The 20,093-nt window shown below is 35.6% G+C and overlaps 1 protein-coding gene across 6 annotated transcripts in view; it reads left to right on the plus strand.

Moving 5' to 3' along the window:
- Window positions 1-20,093, plus strand: part of ADGRB3 (adhesion G protein-coupled receptor B3) — a 436,843-nt gene that overhangs the window by 333,721 nt on the left and 83,029 nt on the right. For all 6 annotated transcript variants that reach the window (XM_079298882.1, XM_079298884.1, XM_079298880.1 and 3 more), the window contains 3 exons: window positions 6,455-6,581; window positions 8,202-8,305; window positions 11,011-11,113. In XM_079298882.1, the coding sequence (XP_079155008.1) occupies window positions 6,455-6,581; window positions 8,202-8,305; window positions 11,011-11,113 (334 nt within the window). The remainder of the gene's footprint in view (window positions 1-6,454; window positions 6,582-8,201; window positions 8,306-11,010; window positions 11,114-20,093) is intronic.

Consider the following 20,093-nt stretch of genomic DNA (forward strand, 5'->3'; position numbering starts at 1 on the left):
GTATGGTTTGTCAATTTGGCACAATAATTCTCGTTGAGTTTGATAAGATCTTTGCATAATTTCTGAGAACTTGACAAGATTTCCTAGACAAGATAGGAATGGCCAAGGTAACCTGGAAGGGAAGTAGGGTCTCTTGTCTGCACCAGTCATTCTGAAGATCCATGAGGAAAGAAGAAATAATTCTCAAAAATTCTAAATAGATACCAGCATCCTTTGGCAGTGTGTACATAGGGGGAATGCCCAGTACCTCAGTTGTACTTTCTCTGAGACCATCAGCAGAGTCACACAGAGATAAAGCCACGGAAAGTGATTGGTTTCCCTCCAAGATTTTGATGCATGGATACTTATCTTCTTAGATTTCCTCTATAATTTTGAGAAAGGGGGGCAAATGGTCTTGTTCAAGTGCTGTCCACTAGGCTTGTTAGGACACAGAAATAGAGCTGAAGGATTGTCATTTATCCAGTGTTCAAAAACATGAATGTATCTGACAACTCAAATAATGATAAGTCTGTGTAGCAGCAGTAGTACAGAGGACCCCTAATCAAGAATTATGCAGTAGGAGGCAGGAAACTTCTAGTATTTGTTTCATCCCGGTTTTGTAATATGATTTATTTAGAAATTCTTTTCATTTTGCACATTGATACTCTTGCAGTATGCTATTAGCAGGGCAGCTGTTGATTACAGCACAATTCAAACATACTGTGTGCTAGATCATGCCCTAAACTGTATGGACAGGGAAATATAGGAATTAATAAAATATTACCACAAGCATTGATACTCACTTCCATAACTCTCCTTTTGATGAATCATTTATTTATAGTAACCAAACATAACCAAGCCAATTTTTGATCCTCCCATGGAACTTTCTTTAAGTTGTACTTTATTAGAAAGTTAATCTAACAATGTATGCTTATAATTGCAGTGGTTCTGTTACAAATCCTACTTTTTAGGGTTTAATATCTCTAGTTTAAATCATATTAAAATCAAACTTGGTTTTCAGCCCAGATGCACATTTGTTTTACAAAATAATTATTTATATAGCATTTACTTTTAATATAAAGAGCAGTGAGAAAATTGAATTTTCAAAGATTTCTATTTTCTTTGACAAGAGATGTTTACAAGTATGTCTTTGAGAACAATTTAACAATTCAATGTCTGAATTGGAAAAGTGGGCTTAGTCTTTGGGAAAATGAATTCTCTATAGCATTCTCGTAGGAAATCCAATTGCAAGGTATTAATCACCCAGTTCATTCTTCTGATACCACACAAATGCAGACATAATTATTGGGATATTTACAGTATTTTAGACATGTAATCTTAAGGCAGTTGGTTTTTTTTCTTTTTTTTTTCTTTTTTTTATTTTTTCCACAATTTCATGCAATTTTTTAAAATTCTGTGAGGGGTAAGAAAACCCTAAGTCATAACGACATAATGTTAATTGTATTAACAATTTCAGGGTAAACAATACTTTTTTGAACTGCAGTTTGCAATTATTAAGGAAAGTGTGTTCATATCCACATTTTTTGTCCTATTTTTTTTCCTTTTTTCCTTTTATATTACTTTTTTTTTTTTTTTTACCTTAGAAAGACTGTGGCAATAAACCAGGTGTTGCTATACACTGCTGATAGGAGTAAGACTGATCACATAAGAAATTGTGCATGCTAAGAGTTAGGTCATGATTCAGATGTATGAACACAGACAACTGAAAGGAGACTCCTGCAGTTGAGCCTTCCCTATGATTTCTCTGGGATTTTAGGTCTGGGTGTAAAGAAGCAAGCAGGTGTGGGAAGGATTTTATCTTCACTAATGTGCCAGCTAGCACATCTGAACAGGCACAGTGATATTTATAACCTGCTATTCATAAGGGCTATGAGCTTTTCTCTTGCCTTTTGCTAGCTTAAAAATTCTGATGTTTGCATTTTCCGTGGGTTTCTTATCGTTGAATGTAATTCTTTACTGAGAATGGAGTTGGAATACCAAACTCTCTTCTAAAGGAAAAGCAGCTTCTAGTTGAACAGAAAAAAAAAATAGATGTGTACATACACATGAATTAGGAAGAATTAAAATCATCTCAGCAGAAATAATATTATAATTTCTTAAATTCTGTGTAGTTTGCTTTCCACAAAGCTGTTATTGCTGTTCTTGCTGATATTTAAGTAATATAGCAAAAAGCTTTCTTATCCTAATTTAGCCACAGTTATCAGTCAGCAAAGAAGTTACTAGAGTAGGTTGCCTTTGTAGATGTATAGCAAGATGTTAACTCTTTGTTTATTAAGATCAAAACCCAGGCAACTGCTTGGATCACTAGTCTGAGGGACAAGTGTTTGTTTAGGTGTTGTTAGCTTCCTTTATCTCATAGAATCTCCATAAAAAAGATAAAGTATTTCATTTGAAAACATTTCTTCAAAATACAATAATAGATAGACAGTGTATGTATGGTATGATGTAAAGTCCTTTATTAAGTGAGTGTGTCTGATAACAAAGTCAAAACTGATTTTTATATATCAGGAAGTTAAAGTAAACAAACAATTAGTAAAGATGTATACTAATAATTATTTTTTTAAAAAAGTAGGTGGTTAGCCATGTCATGAGACCAAGACAGACACTGGAAAATAAGGGAAACAATAGCTAGAATAAAAAATATGGCCTGACTGTCATTGTCAGATGGGCAGTTGTATCATGAATGAACTTTTTGTTTTATGGAGATTGCCCTGTCTTATAAACTACATTTCCATTTTGATATCTGAGATATGCTAATATCATTTTTTTCAGTAGTGAGCATAATTATGCAATATTGTGTAATACATTATGTGAGTAAAACTCACTTTTTTTTCCTTCTATATAATGCACTATTAAAATAATTTTTTATGTAACATTTGGCCATGGTTTTTGTTACATAGAACTAGGAAGTTCACCTTAAGCTCTGAAAGGGAACTGAAAAGACACTCTCGCATTCCAGTAGCTGCAAGACTCCTTGGAGAAGGGCAGACTTACAGATAAATTTTGGAGCTAAGGGTTTTCTTGGTCCATGTGCCATATTAGCCATAGATCTGTGGCCCAAATTACATCCTACTTAGACTTTTTCCCCTGTGTTTCCCTGATTCCCCTGCTTTTTTCCCTGCCTCCACTGCAGGATGACACAAGATCTGCAATGGTGAATCTATGCTTCTTGGGAATTCCTTTGCTTCTATCATGGGAGCTCTGCCAGGTTGATTAAATCATCTGAAACTCAGTAGAAGAGTACAGAAATTGCCAATAATGGGCATGAACCTACATCTATATTTGCTAGATATTTTCAATTCAATAATTTCCCTTGATATAAATAGAACATGTGTTAATAGTACCTGTCACTCCTTTATAGCTTTCTGCATAACAAGAAAGATCCACAGGAATAATAGGTGCCCTTTTGCATATTCATATGATAACCCTAAATGTTAGACATATAGTCAAAAAAAATCACACCAAAAAGAAATGGAGCTTTTAAGTATGAGATAGATTCTGGCTAGACCAGAAGAGTTGCATTACAAGAAGGACACATCATAGATGGAGTACTTCATAAAAAGTGTTGCATTGAGATGTACTAAATGCAATGTATCTGTTTTAATTCCATTCTTTATTTACTGATACCTAAAACCAAATAGTTACTATAAGTCAACAAGCCAAAGTTACCAGCATCTCTGAGGGAATTAGTAAACATGCATTTGCTGTTCTACTGGCATAAGCCTCATGCAACAAATTGCAGTTGCACTTTTCTTCTGGTCCTGCTCATTACTCAGGCTCCTTCATGGACTTAGTGTAACATTCTGTGCTGTTTCTGTTAGCTCTAATTTCAACTGATTACAAATATATTTATTAATGAGGCTTTTTTTTTTCTTTTTAACTGCACTGATTAGAAGAGAGGGAAGGAACTTATTTAATGAATTTTTGATCTGCAACATATAAAAACATAATGCTATGAAGCAAGAAATTGAAATGTATCACTGAAAAAATGAACAATAAGTGTCCATATTAGACTGACTCTGCTCCTGCCATGATGTCTTAATTTGGAATCCAGTTAGACTGCTTTGCTCATTTCAGACTGCTTTTGAAAATTCTACAAAATTTCCAGTAGTATTGAATTTTTTTTGCAAAATATGTATTGTATTTGTGGCTCAGTTACTCTGTGACTGGAAATTTGTATTTGTGCAAGTGACTCGAAAAACTGAATGAGCCAGTGTAAACCTACTGGACTGCTCATGATTTATAATACTTTAAATATAATTACAATTATAACAGATGCTTTGTTTTAAACTAAACTGGTGTCTGTGATTTTATAATTAGAACTTGTTTAACTCTTGTGCACTGGACACCATCTGCAAGGATTTAGTGCTAACTGGATGTATTGTGCATCTAATGCTTTTCAGCATAGGGTGAATTCAATTTATTAAATCTTATTCTGAGGATGAATAATACCATCCTTTTGTTTTTAAATATGTCAATTTCTCTTAAGCTATCAATCCTTAATATTTAATCAGCAAAGATAAACACATTTCATTTGGTCTTAACTGTGTGCCACAACAAGAGAAGAGACATTTTTATATTTTATAAAATAAATTGTTTAAGTTTTCTAGAAGATAATGCTTCTGAGTTTAAAATATGTAACTGTTTTTCAGAGTGGATGTTGATTTAGCCTGTGGCTCTCTGAAAGACACAATTTGCAAGGGAAAGCTAATAAACTGCTTTAGTGGCTTGAAGAATTGGTGATTTTCTCTCAATTGTTTCCCTCAGTTGCTGTTTGTTTTGTTTATTACAGGATTCTATTGTGAAGACAATAGTGTGTAAGGGTTACATCTGGTGTGTTCAAAAACTAGTGGCACAAAATGCTGAGGTGGCCTGGGGTGAACTGCACTCTGAGAGCAGGCTTGGGATAACAAATTGCCTTTGCATGAGGGCCCTGGCATATAGAATCACTTACAGAGGTGTGTTGTCAAGGCAGAAGAGGTGAAACAAGGGTGGTCACAGGGTCTGGAAATTTTTATTCCTTCTTCTTTTTTCTTCGACCTTCGTTCTTCCTTTTTTTTTTTTTTTTTTAAAGTCATTTAGTGACCTGAGGTGAAATGGACAGGAATTGACAGCACACATGCTGCTGCTGGCAGCAGAGTCACTGCAGTTGCTCCTTGGACATGAAAGGAGGGGAAAAAAGATTAAAGAAACCCAGTTGTTCTCTAAATATAACACATGTGAAGATAATATTCTTGCTTTAGATGAAAACAACTCCTTTTTCCTGTAGAAAATATTTTCCCCTCCCCACTGCAGTTCAGGAAACAGGAGATAGGATTTTTTGTCTCTCCCTCTCCTTCTCCTTGCTTGCACAAAGAAAACGTGGGTTGATACCATTTTTATTGTTCTGCTGGGGTGGGTTTCAGACCTCGCATTAGCATATTGAATGTCTAATTGAATTCGGGGGCTGTGTTAATCATCGTGTTTTGTTTAGGGGCGGTTGGTGAGAGGTGCCACCAAACGAATGCTTTGGCTTGGGGTTAGCTTGGTGCTGCCACCCCACGAAAAAGAATCGAGAAGGGGGAGGGAGCCAGGGAAAGGCGAGTTGACTGAGTGATGTCTGGAGGGCGAACTCGTGTGTCTCTTTGGTGATGTGTGCTGCTGTACTGAAATCCACCCCTCTGCTGGAGCTAAGGCAGGAGTTGGAGGCATCTGATGCTGCCGTTTCCAGGGTGAAATTTCTAAGGCTGCTAGCTAAAAACAACAACCGAAAAAAAAAAAAAAATCCAAAATCCTCAGCAAAAATAGCAGTCAGAACAGAAGATCCGGCATCTCCCGGTCCAACTGGCATAACCCAGACAGACGTTTGAGAACCACATGCTTTTAACCTAGCCACACACACGAAAGGGGGGGTGGGGAGTGGAGAAAGAAAGGGACCAAAAAGACACCGCAACTACAGAACATCACATTTCTCACAAAAGGGCAGAAACAGAGCCGGTAGGGGGAAAAGAAAAAAAAAAAAGGGAGAGAGAGAGAGAGAGAGAGAGAGAGAGAAACAAAGCCTCCCCCTCTTCCCCCGATGAGTTTTTCGCAGTGCTCTGGTGAGGCTCGGAGGTGGCTGGCAGCGCAGGGGGCGGCTGCTGCCGCGGCTGGCGGGGCTCCGCGCAGCAGCGCCCGGCGCTCAGCACCGCCGCCCGGACAGCTCCGCTCCCTCCCTCCGCTCCCTCCGCTCCCTCCGCTCCCTCCGCTCCCTCCGCCCTGCCCTGCCCTGCCCTGCCCTGCCCTGCCCTGCCCTGCCCTGCCCGGCCCGGCCCGGCCCGGCCCTGCCCGGCCCCACAACAAGTCCCGGTCCCCGGCGCTGTCCCGGCACGCCGGGCGCCGCTCCCCGTCCCGCTGCATTGTCTCCGCACGGAACCGGCCGTCAGGCGTAATCACCCCCATTTCCCCCACCCCCTCCTCTCTCTCTCCTTTGCAGGAACGACTCTTTGGGAACCTGGTCCACCCAGGGATGTAAAACTGTGCTTACCGATGCATCCCATACGAAATGCTTATGTGATCGTCTCTCTACCTTCGCCATTTTGGCTCAGCAACCCAGAGAAATAGTAAGTAACAAAGAGGGGGGGAAAAATCCAGTTTTAATGCAAAAGGGAATGCGGGGGGGATTGCGGGGGGAGGGGGGAGCTGGTCCAGCTTTCCTCTCAGGTATATTGCAGGCGTTGCATTGAGGAATTGTTTAATATTGCAGGTAGTCAAATGTTAGTCTCCTAGTGTCTACAGTGTCTCAGATAAATGAATCCCAGTTTCTGTCATACAACTAAATCCTGGTAAAATTTGCATGCTCTCGAACTCTATAATTTTTTTTAGAGAAAGCCTTGTAATTGTGCTGCAAATGTGTAGAAAACTTTTGTATTGAACGATTAAGGGAACGTACAGGTCTCTGTTATTGCTCTTGGTAGGAAACCCTAGATACTGTAGTTAAACAGATTGCAGATCTGCATTGGACATTTTCAGCACAGATTTTCTATGTAGTCTCTTCATATGATGTAAGAAAAATAATCAAGTTTTCATGAGAAAGAGGAGACATTAAGTGTATGAGCAGACACTCCCAATATTATTGAATGTAAAAATAGCTGAAAAGCAAATATTTGTGAAGTTATCATGCTGAAGCATAATTTCATTTTCCTGGTTTTGGAAACATACGAACAGACTCTTTTTAATAGCAAAATAAATCCATTTGGGAAAAAAGTGGTTGAAATAAAATACTACTTTCTGCCTGAGATCTGGCCTAAAAGTACATCTGTCTTATATCCTATTTGGGTGACAAAAGATATCTTGATAAATATAATTTGCAATATATCCCTGAAGCTTAAAGAATATTTAAGTAAACCAGGCTTTAAAACTTTTAGATCTAAATTTTTTTCCATATTTATTAGAAAAATTCATGTCTATTTCAGAACATGAGCACATATATATACAGAGGAAAAAACTGACCTAATATCTGAGGATAATAGTTTCCTTTACAGCAGGGAAAGCTAGTTTGTTTTCAAGGTCATTAATTCATTTTCATTTTTTATTAATAAACAGAGTAAAAATGAAATAATTCTGAATTTGTAGCTTTTTTTATGAAGGCCTGTGATACTGTTGCTATAGATATTCTGCCATTCCTTCTAAGCAGTCATAGGCCCAAGGAAATTAAGCATGTGAGAATAGTAGATTGAAGCCAAAGTTATTAAAAGTCAGAAACTTTGGTCATTCTGCAACAAGCTTGAATCAAATGATGGGACAAATTACTGGATGATCTTCAATATATTAGAGTGAAACCAAGCTGTATGTTTAATGCACAATTCTAAATATTTCTGCTTCTGAAGAGAAGTATATATTTTAATTGATGTTAACTGGAGAGTCATTTAAACTTGTGCTAACATCATAGTCTCCTGTTACAGTGTAATATTACTAGTTTATTTTTCAAAGTATCATGCAGGTATTACAAGGCATTTGAAAGCTCAGGGGCCTCTGAGGAATGTATTAAGCAGATCTCAGAGTTATTTGGGGATCAGTTTTGGAATTAAGTTGATTTCTTCTTCATAACCAATACTACTGAAGCTATCTGTGATAGTTTGTCTCCATTTAATTTTGCTCCTTTTGGTTTGTTTTTTTATTGACTTGTTGGTTTAATTGCTGGAGTATGTTTTTTCTTCATGGTTGCCTGTTGTAACTTACAGATCATGGAATCATCTGGTACACCCTCAGTGACCTTAATAGTAGGCAGTGGTCTTTCCTGCTTGGCCTTGATCACTCTAGCAGTTGTCTATGCAGCATTATGGAGGTATGTAAAAAAAAAAAGCTAAATGTAAATGCATTGTTATATTTATTTGACTTGCAGTGTAAAGAGAGCATTAGAGCCCACATCTATTGTTTGGAAAGTGAGAAAGAAAAAGGGAAAAAGTAGTGCATGCTTTGATGCATTTGTTGATGTGATTGATCAGTTTTACTGTTTTGGCCTGCTGCTGATGGTATTGCCCACTCATCTCTTTCTCCACTTCAGTGGGAATGGTATTGCTCTTTTGGTGGCGTATTCATAGTGCTACATGCAGGATTCTGATATATGATATATTTCATGTGGGGTTTCTGACCTATACCTTTAGCTGCTTTTCTCCCATTTACATTTTTGAATGAAACTTATAAATAAAATAATACTGAAGTGGCGCATTTAGGGAGGTTCAGCCAACTGGTTTTGAGTTTGTTCATATTGGTTATAAGTTTGAATAAAGACCACAAAATTAAATAATCTTAAATAGTGTGGTGGTATATTCCAGTGATAGATTTTCTTTCCGTCCTGAGTTTACAATATTAAAATATTATATTGACTTAAAAATGCAATAAATCCTTATGGAGTAAATTAATCTGAGAAGTAATGAGTAATAGCGTAATGTCTTAGTGCAGAAGAAACAGAAAAGTAAGATAAAAAGTCATGTGAAAAAATAAATATTTTTAAAAAGTGGACATGGATTCTTGTTTAACTTTTTTCAAAAATTAAATTAAAATTGGTTCTTATGAAAGTAATAAGAAACAAGGGGATGAAACAATAAATTCTAGAGTAATATAAAATTAACCGATAGAGTTTTGCATTTAGGAGCAGCTTGATAATTTTACACCCATTTCTCTGTCACTCTTATGTACCACAGAGACTCAGGATTAGAAATATATATAATTATTAAGAATATCTTGTTACATAAGTTATGATAAAAGACTATAAAAATTATCAATTCTTGTCTGTCAAAACTAAGAATGAGAGTATTTCAGGATATAATTCCCATCTGAAGAATTATAGTGTTATTTTTGCACTCCTGATATATTTAGCACTTGGATAGAAATACTGTCATGCTCAGTGGAACTGGTCTACTCCATTATTTAAATTTGATACAAGGAAGAAATTCTTTACTGTGAGGGTAGTGAGGCACTGGAACAGGTTTTCCCACAGAAGTTGTGGATGCCCCATCCCTGGAGTGTTCAAAGTCAGTTTAGATGGAGTTTGGATCAACCTGGTGCAAGTGGAATGTGTCCCTGCCCATGGCAGGAGGTTGTAACTAGATGATTTTAAGTTCTTTTCCAGCCCAAGCGATTCTGTGAACTTCTAAGTGTAGATGAAATGTTGTGTGTTATGCCTTAAGTCAATGCTGTGAGCTTCTGTTGCTCTGTACTTACTCAAGCACTTTGTAATCCTTTCTAATCCATGGGCACTCAGTGATGGGAATTGGCCCAGGTGAATCAATAGTTAACAAGTTAGAAAGCAGCCGTGTGCTCTCTGTGTGAGCAAAGGCAGTGAACTTGTATTTGTTTGCAAGTACACTGAGCTAGCCTTAAGATTATAGCCTTGCTATAGAATATAGCCTTGCTATATTTTAAGGAAGAATGTGAATTGTGGTATTAGGGTTGTTCTCTCTAACTAAAAAAATGTAATGCTGTATCTCTTGATATGCAAACAAAAAGGACTATAATTACTTTCATGTCCAAAGCTCAGCGTTTCTTGTGGGTTCAACAACTTTTTTCTATTACTTCCTCAGAGTCAGCTATAGGTGTGCATCTCAGGAGGAGACAGCAATATTAACTGAACTCCAGTGATAAGTATTTAGTGTAGGTCATAGAATATGTAAAGATATGGCATGAGCACCTTTACATTTCATTTATTTTTGTAGTCAACATTTACTGTTAAAGCTCTAAAAATTAGGTCAGAGAGGTACTTCATTTGTAACCATAATCATTCTCTTTCTGTCCTGTAGCATATCAAGGGGCTGTATACAGAAAAATTGGAACACTTCCATCTTGAAAACAAATATGTGCTAAGACTTTTTGACTTTTTCCTCTTAAATATATTTTTTAATTATTATGATAAGTTTGCAAGGTTGCCTGTGATGTTCACTGCTATAATTTAATCTTTCTGTACACTTCTGGATATTTTTTGACATTCAGTCTTACGAAGATATTACAACACAATTGGGATATCAAGATTAATGTTATCCTTATCCCAATAATGTGTTTCAAAATTCACTGCCATAGTATCATCCCCAATCTGCATCTTACTTATGCATCATGGATCAAATCTTCTGTTTATGTAAATCACTGTATTTTTGCTGAAGTTAGTAATTATGAGTGGTCTGTGCCAGCTGTGGATATTCCCAGGGACAAGCAGAGAGCATAAGATGTTCCTGACATGAATGCATGTAAGCCCATTATTTATCAGTATGGTGCTAGAACCATGTTGACAACAGTTTTCAAAAGAATCATTGGGAGATTATTTTTTAAATACATTAAGATACTAAGAGGAAATTGTGGAATATCTATCAAAATATTGTAGTTTCCATGTTTGTATTGTTATGGCTCTCTAATACTCTTTCTGAGCACATGAAAGGGAACATCTCTCTTTTAGAGTATCTCCAATATTTAACACAAGAACTAAACCAAAACCTTGTGTGACTTGCTAGTTGTTTTCCTTTTGGAAAATTTGTACCCTCTATTTATTTTTTTTAACAGGTACATCAGATCTGAGAGGTCCATAATTCTAATCAATTTCTGCCTGTCGATTATCTCATCAAATATTCTTATTCTGGTTGGACAAACTCAGACACATAACAAGGTATGAGGTGGATTGCATTAAATTTTCCCTTAAAGATTAATATCATTGTTTTATTTGTTTTTAGCTTAAAATAATTACATTCATTTAGTCCTATACTCATAGGACTTGGTGGTTTTGGTAAAATATTAAGAGACAAGGGAAAATATTTACCGTCTTGCATAGTCTTTCTTTCCCTTCCAAAAATCCCTTTTGGTATTGTTCCCTCTAGATAAGCTGTGTTCTCTGTGGTAGACTTGTGTGTTTTATAACTAAATTTCAAAGCAAAAAAGTTCAAAGGCTCAACATCAAAAGCACAAATTCTGGTTCATTATAATAGTTGTAATAGGATTGCGCTACAGTGTTTTTGTCTTTTTATTAACACACTGGTACTCAAAAGGCAAGTAGAAATTGCTTAGAAGTTGGAGTACGATTCTTGAAAATGTGCAGGAACAGACATCATAACAAGCCATAGAACTGTTAGATCTCTGACTGATGTAGCTATAAGAAAGTAATAACCCTGCATACCTTACTTAGTGATGTATTGCTGATTTGTTAATAATCTGTTCTCTGAACATCATTGTCATTTGTGCCCCTCCTGTAGAACAGCAGGCTTGCCAGTGTTTTTGAGGAGTCACCCAGTGCCTCATGATGCTAGGCAACTTTCACAAATTGCAATAAGTGGTTGCTTAAAATCAAACATAACTGCAGGATTGCTTGGAATAGAAAGTAGTGTGTAGTTAGTTAACTGGGCAATATGTGATAGAGTGCTGTGAAGTTTTGGAGTAAGCAAGTGCTTGTAAAGTAGATATTTTTCCCACTGTGTTAAACTACTTAGGGCACTGCTCATCTTAATTTTTCTAATATCGAGTGAAATAATGTTCATCACCTGCTATAGGAACTGCTGTTTCTACACCACACCTGTGATTAATCATTACTTCTTTTCAAATAAGTGCTTAGCAATTTAGATGCCTAAATTCTCATAAATTCAGTGTAAGTCCATAGCTGCACTTTGTAAAACATATCCAAACCAAGCATAGTCATTTCCAGCACATATATTGAAGTCAAGCTATTGGTATGATTTTAAAGTTTTGTGTAGAGGTACAAATAAACAAAATGTGGATTTCCAGAAGAAACCCATGTAACTCTTACAGATTTGATTCAGGGGGAAAAAGAAAGCAGTGTGCTAACAACTTCAGAATACCAGAGTACAGAATGAATCCTCACTAGAATTTCAGTACTAACACACAGAGTCATATATACTATTTTATTATGCATTTCAATAATAGATATGGTTCAGTAGCTGCAAGTTCCTGTGTACATTGCCACTGTGGAATCAGATTTGAGGGCATCAGAACAACTGTGTTGGAAAACATATTTCCTAGGTATGCTGGAAGCCTTTCTCTGATACTTAACTCAGGGAACTCTGAACTAAACATGCCCTTAATCTAGTTCCTTCCTATTAATCTTAATCTCTTTGAGCTTCCTCACTTATTCTTCCTGAACTTCTCAAACTACAGAGATATTACACTGGCTTATTTCTGATATCCAAAAATGCAGATATCAAAGGAAATAATTGACATAGAAAAAACACATCACAAAGTTTATATTTTTAATATGCAGTCTGGAAAATTGCTGTAAAGTAACACTTCTTGCTACACTTGTCTTATTTTTGAGTCCACATCTTGCTTTTGATAAATCTACCAACCAGGAACTTCTAGCCAGGGAGCCCTTCTAATGGATCAAAGGCAAAATACATTTGTCTAGGAAGACATCCCTTATTACAAACCAAAACTATTTTTATCACAGTGTCAGCTGATGCATTAATATATTGCAACTCCAAGAGGCTGGCCTGTGAATGCACCATCAACAAAAATGGCCAGCTAACACCACTGTTTATTGAAAATTTATTCAAATAAAAAGCAATCATGTCTGGGTATGACTTCACTGTGTTTGTAAGTAGGGATGTATATAGGCATCAGATGTACTTTAATTCAAGTTCTAATATTTTTTTTTCATTTTCAAGATCATATATGATCCAAAGAAGCTAGTGTTTGATTTTTAGTCCATACATCTAGATTGCAATACGTGCAACTCTAGAAAACAATGTTTTCATTTTGCTGAGCTGGAAAATTAAATCTGTAAATGAAAACTTTAGACAGAAATCAGGACCAGACCTGTGATTCAAGGTTAAAAATATTTTAGATTTATTTCTGAGATTTTATTATTTACTGGAAGTGAAACCATGTGAGTTTTTAGTGTTTGAAAATTTTGGGAGAAATCTTGGAAATGTTTTTCTAAGACAATATAATATTCAAGTCAACAAAAATTTTTTGGTGAATACAGACTGAAGAAGTATTTTATGGCAAGATGAGCCCTTTTTTTTTTTTTTTTTTTTAATGTATTTGAGAACATTTGAGCAACGTAATATGCTAAGTTTGAGTTTGTTTACTCTGTTCCATTCTACTTCTTCTGTTTATACTATTCTTATATTATTGGGGCAGCTAGTTACATCCACATGGTGATGCTAATATTGACAGTGCTGAAGTGTATCCCTTTTTTCTGTGCTTTAGTTTTGCTCTGAATTTAAATTGTCTGTAGCTCTATATTTGGTTATATTTCCTTTTTGAGTAAGTTCTCATAAATGTCGTCAAAGCTGAATTCCAGTTTTAAGTTGAACAGTATGCAAATTAAGCATACCAAGGAGGTATTTATAGTAAAACAGCATATTGTTGATTTGTTTGCAGTTTGTGGTTTCCTTTATCTGTATTAAACATTTTACAAACTACTTTTATTAACTTCTGTGCTGTTCATTCTCCAAGAAATTTCTGTGGCTTGTTTTAGTGACATCTATGACATAGAAAAAAAATACTGAGTGTCTTGGTCTAGATAAGTGCAGATTTTTTGCTATTTTTTTCTGGTTTAAAAAAATCCTTGATATTCTAGAATGTCAGGTTTAACTCTGCTCTTCGAAATCTGAGTATATCACCGATGTTTTCACAAAAGCTTCTTTTAATGAAAGCTGAGTGAGTTTCAAAATTGCATTCTCTTTGGTTCAACTAAATTCTGTCTTTTTTCACTAAAAAAGATCACCTCCTATTGGCAGAAATGGACAAAATTTTTACTGAGGACATGTAGAAGGAATTTATATTCTTTCAAACTAAAAAGTATATTCCATTTCTCATATTACTTGCTTAAAAGTGTAACTAGCAGTTTAAGTAACCTGAGGATACCAAGAGTAGAACAGAGGTCTAGGTCTTTTCAACTTGTTTTATAGTTCATGAGGGAAGTTATGGAGGGGTGTATGATTTCTCTTGTAAGGTTTGGACTGGGATAGCAAAAAACCTTTTGTCAACAGAAAGGCTTCACCCCTTTGTTCCTTCTTAGCAAAACATGTTGTGCATTGTGTTGAAGGACACAGCTGAGAAATGTTCTGGTTTTTTTCATTATGCTTCCCTATACCTTTGAAAACATAGAACTTTATTGAAAGCTTTCTTAATGTTTCAGACTGTGTAAAAGATTTCTGTTCTGTCAGATACTGCTTTGAAATACAGGTCACTGAAATTGCAAAAATATTATGAAATTAATTATGTACCTTGTTTAAATATAGTTGGTGTTACACTGTGCATGAGAAGAATATTAATTTGCTTTAGTATTTCTTTCTGTCTCATTTTCTTCGCACTATTAAATGTTAGTCACACAATCACATTTAAACTTGATTATATGCAATTGCTACACTTTAACAACTGAATTTAGTTTTAACTCTGAAATTAAGTCTCCTGAATTAAGGAAGGATAAAACTTCTCATTTATAACCTAATTGCTCAAATATCTGTTATGTCACAAAACCTATGAAATCTCACTAACATCTACAAAAGCATTACTTTATAGATTACTCTTACTTCAAAGTAAAAGTATTTACTTTGAAGAGACTGGCAGGTATTTTAAGAAATATCTGTCAGTGATTTGTAGCCTTCACTGTATCATAACTCTTGCTATATTATGTTTCCTAATGTTCTTCTTTCCATCAAGAAAAATGGCTATATTTCTTCTATATGTGGGCCTTTAATATTTAAGCTATAAACTTTTACTATGCTTCTGATCTCATTTAATGAATAGATTATCTACCTCCCATAAGTTATTGATTAATATTATGTGGATTTTTAAAATAAATTCTCTTTCTTTTTTCATACATTCAGAAAATATCCTGGTTTGTTCAGTTTTGCAAAAAAAACCTCATATTTGCTTTTTTGATAGAAACAGTTCCTGTATATCTGTTGTTCCTATGAAGTAAACAAAGATAAATACAATTTGAAATAAACAATAGAATTCCTTATACATATGAAAAAAAATTAATTATTTTCAGTATAATCTGATACTGGCTATAATTAAGGGTTCATTGCTGATGTTTGCATCACTTGTGAGAAAGTGTCATATTTTTAAATATTTTTAAAACATCTTTTTAAAAATGCTGTAAGACAGTGCATTTTGTCAGCCATAGTCAGGTTTCTGTGTGCCTACCATGGAAAGAGCAGGGAAAGGTGTTAATGCAAGATTTAGTAACCCTGATATTCTGTGTCATTCATGTTTAATTGCAGTATCCAGTTTATTATGTTTACTATTGTATTTTGAAATTCATCTCTTAGGCCATCCCTTAAAGGATATGAAAAAGGAGTGTCCTGATCACCATAACATAAACTGTCAGTAGCCTGACATTGTAAACAAACAAAACCCCATAAAAATGTGTAGATAATAAGATTAGAATTTTCACTAAATAGACTGACTGGACAGAAATAACCCACTTTTATCATTTTTTTTAATAGAGGTGTTAGGTTAAAAGAAGCTAGTAGAAGTGGAAAGAAGCTGAGAGGCCAAGCATCCCATTCCCATAGCACTCTGAAGTAGCTGACTGCAAAACTAGAGCTCCCTCAGGTTTTGAGAGACGGTGGGTGGTGGGATCCCCTGAGAAACCTGCAAGTGTTCAGGTGATACTAATGCTGCCTCTAAGCACGTGGCTGTTGTCCCATATCTGCCACTGACTTACAGATGCAGGCATCATGGCAATATATCTCCTAGGAAACAGCGGGGGAGACCTCAGAGCAGATGGAATGAACAGAGAAATGATGCTAACACAGCACTAAGGTTGTGCTAGAAAATCAATGAGGAAGTAGGAAATTCAGTATGTCAAGCAGTAGCACTCCATATTTCAAGTCTTTCTGTAGAACTTCAAGGGAATACCCTCCATTTAAGAAGCTGAAACCCAGGAAAATATATCCTTTCATTTTTGTCAGTATCTGACTTCCAAATTAACACCCACTCTGCTGATTGCTTTTGGTTTCTTGGGTTTTTTTGTTTTGTTTTGTTTTTTGGGTTTTTTTTTGTTTTTTGGTGTAACAGTATTTTGAACAGCTGACCCAGAGAGTCTCTGGTGTGTGTCATCCATCCCAGAAACACACCAGTAAATAGATCAGGAGTCAGAGTGCACTGCACCACACACATCTGTCTGCTTTGTTTTGAAACTCAGAAACAACCAAAGGGAGAAAAGCCAATTTAGCTGAATAACTATTACAGGAGTAGGGCTGTTTAAGCAATGCTGTTTTACCATGCCAAATTCTGACAAAACCTGTTAACATCAGCTGAATTAACTACCTGCTTTTAGATGCTCAAGAGAACCTCTGGGAGCAGATCTTTCTTACCCAAGATCACTAAACATTGTCATTCATGTTACTGTTACCTGCCTCAGAGGAGAAGGTAACATTCTTCTCAAAAGTGCCTGTCAGACTGTTTCTCAAAATACATCAAATTTATCATTCAATGTGCTATATCTAAACAAAACAGACACTTTGATTGTAAACAGGTTACAGGGAAGAAATTGGTTAGATTTTAGGAGCAGGTGTTCTCTGTCTCCTATCACCAGAACCTTTTAAAAACTTCTTTGAACTATTTTAGAATTCCAGAATTGTTCAGGTTGGAAAATGTATCCAACCTCATTCTCAAGGCAGGGCCAGCTGCTAGGTCAAAACTGGTTGCTCAGGACCTTATATAAAAATAAAGTATGTAATTATATAATTGAAAACCTCTAGGCATGGAAATGGCACATCTTCCTTGGGAAACTTGATCCACAGCTTGACTGTCCTCATGGTCAAAATGTGTTTCCATGTATCTGGTTTGGACCTCCTCTGGTTTCTTTATGCCCATTGTCACCCCACTACCCATCGCTGTGAAGAACCTGGCTTCATCTTGTCAGTGACCTTTCTATAGGCACTGACAGGGTGCTCTGAGATGCTGTTAGCTCAGATTTTCTTGAAGTAGCTCTCTGCTGTCCTACTCTCCCCAAAATTGTGTTGTTTTTCCACCTTGATCTTCACAACTTGTTTAGAGTGATTTTTTTCTCTTCTAGAAATCATTCCCACAGCTCTAAGGAAAATAGCTCATTCTTTGCAAACACCTTTCTGAATTATTTCAGACAATCTGTTGATGACTCAAGCAGCTATTTTTGGGCTTCACACCTTTTTCACACCTCTCTTTTGCCTGTTTTTTGATTTCAAAAGGAACAGAAAGGTAGTCAATGGGAAGTAGAACAAGCTATAAACAGTTAAATGTTCATGTCTTTCACTTACATGATCTTATGTTTAAGAAAGAGGAAAAAATAAACAATTCTAAGCAATAGTATAAATTATTCTAAAATGGAGTTACCATGGCAATTAACATCACAAGACTAAAGGTTTTAAGTAAGAATGATAGCAGCAACATCAAAACCAAGTTACTTGGTTATTTTCATTCTAATACAAAAGTTGAATTTCCAATGAATTTTCATATATGAATTACCCTTTTTGAGAATCTAGGCATAGAAACTCTTTGTCACATAAACCTAAACAGAGACAGAAGCATAGCAAGATTTTTATTTTTTAAATAGATATTTGATAAAATAATACATCAAAAAATCACAGCTCTGAGATAAATGCTATGTAAATCTTCTGCCCTACAACAATAATAATTACATCATTGTTCTTTCTGTATAACAGAATGAAACAGTAGAAAACAAAATCGCTTTTAAAGGACTATAATTTGACAAATAATAGTGTAAATTTGCAAGAGATTATCTACTTATTATACTGATTTTTATTTAAACATTGCTACAACTCCCTGTTGGTTCTGCATATTTTTAGGAACATATGGTATGCTTTAACCTTGACATGCACTATGAAGTTCATTTGTACAGTTTTGCATTTTTTTTCCTTTTATTCTCCTAGGTCACAGTTTTTAGGCCCTGTATCTTGCAATCATCCCAATGAGACCATTTTATCAGAAAATGACTATTGGATTGGTCTGATTCTCTGACTGGGCTGATCAGAGTTTCATTCTAGTTTCCACTTTCTTTTCTTCAAGGTGTTGTTAAGTGAAATTTCATGGGAAGTGGGAAAAGCAGTATGCAAATCTCTGTTCTAGACTGAGTCTAACAATAAGATGGAAAGACAAGGGTGATCACACAAAATTTGACCTTTCCTGCTTTTTCTGTCTGAGAAAGAAATTGTGGTCATTGTGTGCCCTAGTCAATGAAGTCAGCATCCAGCAAGTGTGACCTGAGCATATTTATGACATGAGATATATCAATGCTGGTAGACTCTCTGGATCACAGCAGGGTTTTGTCATGAGAGGAATGCTCAGCTTGTCAAAAAAAGGGACTCCTAGGTATGACCAGGGACCCAAAATTATGTACCTAGTAATCCTCTTGGTGCTAATGTAAAAGGCATGTAATGCTTCTAATTTAGACTGCTGCTGCATGACCTTTTTATACTTGTTTTCATGGACATACATGCTTATTTTGTTGAATGTCAGTGAGTCATACCACAGACATTAAGCCTGGTACTGACAAATTTGACAGTAAATGTGCTCTGGTATTTTTCTCTTCTAATGGCTTTGTCAAAATTCATATCAAACTGACATTGTGGATGAATAAGTAGGTATTTTGTGGAATTTAATAGAAAATTATGCTCAGAATAATTGTTGAACGGAAACTGTAAAGGTGAATCTACAAAGCATCCATTTGGCTATAATCATGGACATTTTTAATGAATGTAATTGTGAGATTTCCAGAACCCTGCAGGGAAGTGTACATGTTTGTAATAAAAAGGCCTCAAGCTGTTAAAACTGATAGAATTCCTGTAATGTCAAGAAAGTTCAGTATGCACTAGACTTCTGGGTTTAAAAACAGGATGGAAAACATGTTAGTGTATCTCTCTCCTGAAGAAAATTGAAATATATCTGGCACAAGGAGTCCAGCAGTTGGAAGGAAGTATGAATAAGGTTGGCACAAAATGTTGTTCCATTAGTAAGTGATTACATATCTGTCTCTAATTAGTACTGTGGCATATAATTTGTGCTCTGTGCTTTCCATTTCATGAAAAACTGCATTTGCAATCTATCACATATTTGCTAAATAATTTCTTTAAGCTGGAAATCTAAATGGATGTATTATTCTTTAAATACCACTCCGAGTTAGGTGAAGGATTAGAAAGAGAATGGCTTCCATAACAAGCTTAGCTGAACCATACAGGAAAACAAAACTTCATGTGTCAGAACGTACAGCTAATGAAACCTGGCTTTTAAAAAGATAGGATTAATTGTAAAGCTGTTGTTATTTGCATTTAGATTTTACATATCTTATATTTAAGAGGGCTTTTAAGTCTCTGTCTTTTACTGTATATCCTCTTATGTCAAGTCAATCAGAATTCATGCTTGAGTGTTAGCAGTTTAATTATTGCTATAAAACCTTAATTTTGACACTGCTTATCTTTTAAAGTGGATATAGAATAGTAATAACATTTTACTGAACTGAATGATCTGACAAGGCATTGCAGTTGTACTACAGTGGAAGAAAACTGGTTTTGCTAGGAATAATTGTTAGATCTATGTATCAAGACAGCATTAATGATGGACAAGAATTGTTGCTAGACTCAATTTGTAGTTATTCATAAACTGCTGCTGATGCAATCACTGCAGAG

Source organism: Erithacus rubecula (genome assembly GCF_903797595.1).
Source record: "Erithacus rubecula genome assembly, chromosome: 2".
Classification (NCBI taxonomy): Eukaryota; Metazoa; Chordata; class Aves; order Passeriformes; family Muscicapidae; genus Erithacus; species Erithacus rubecula.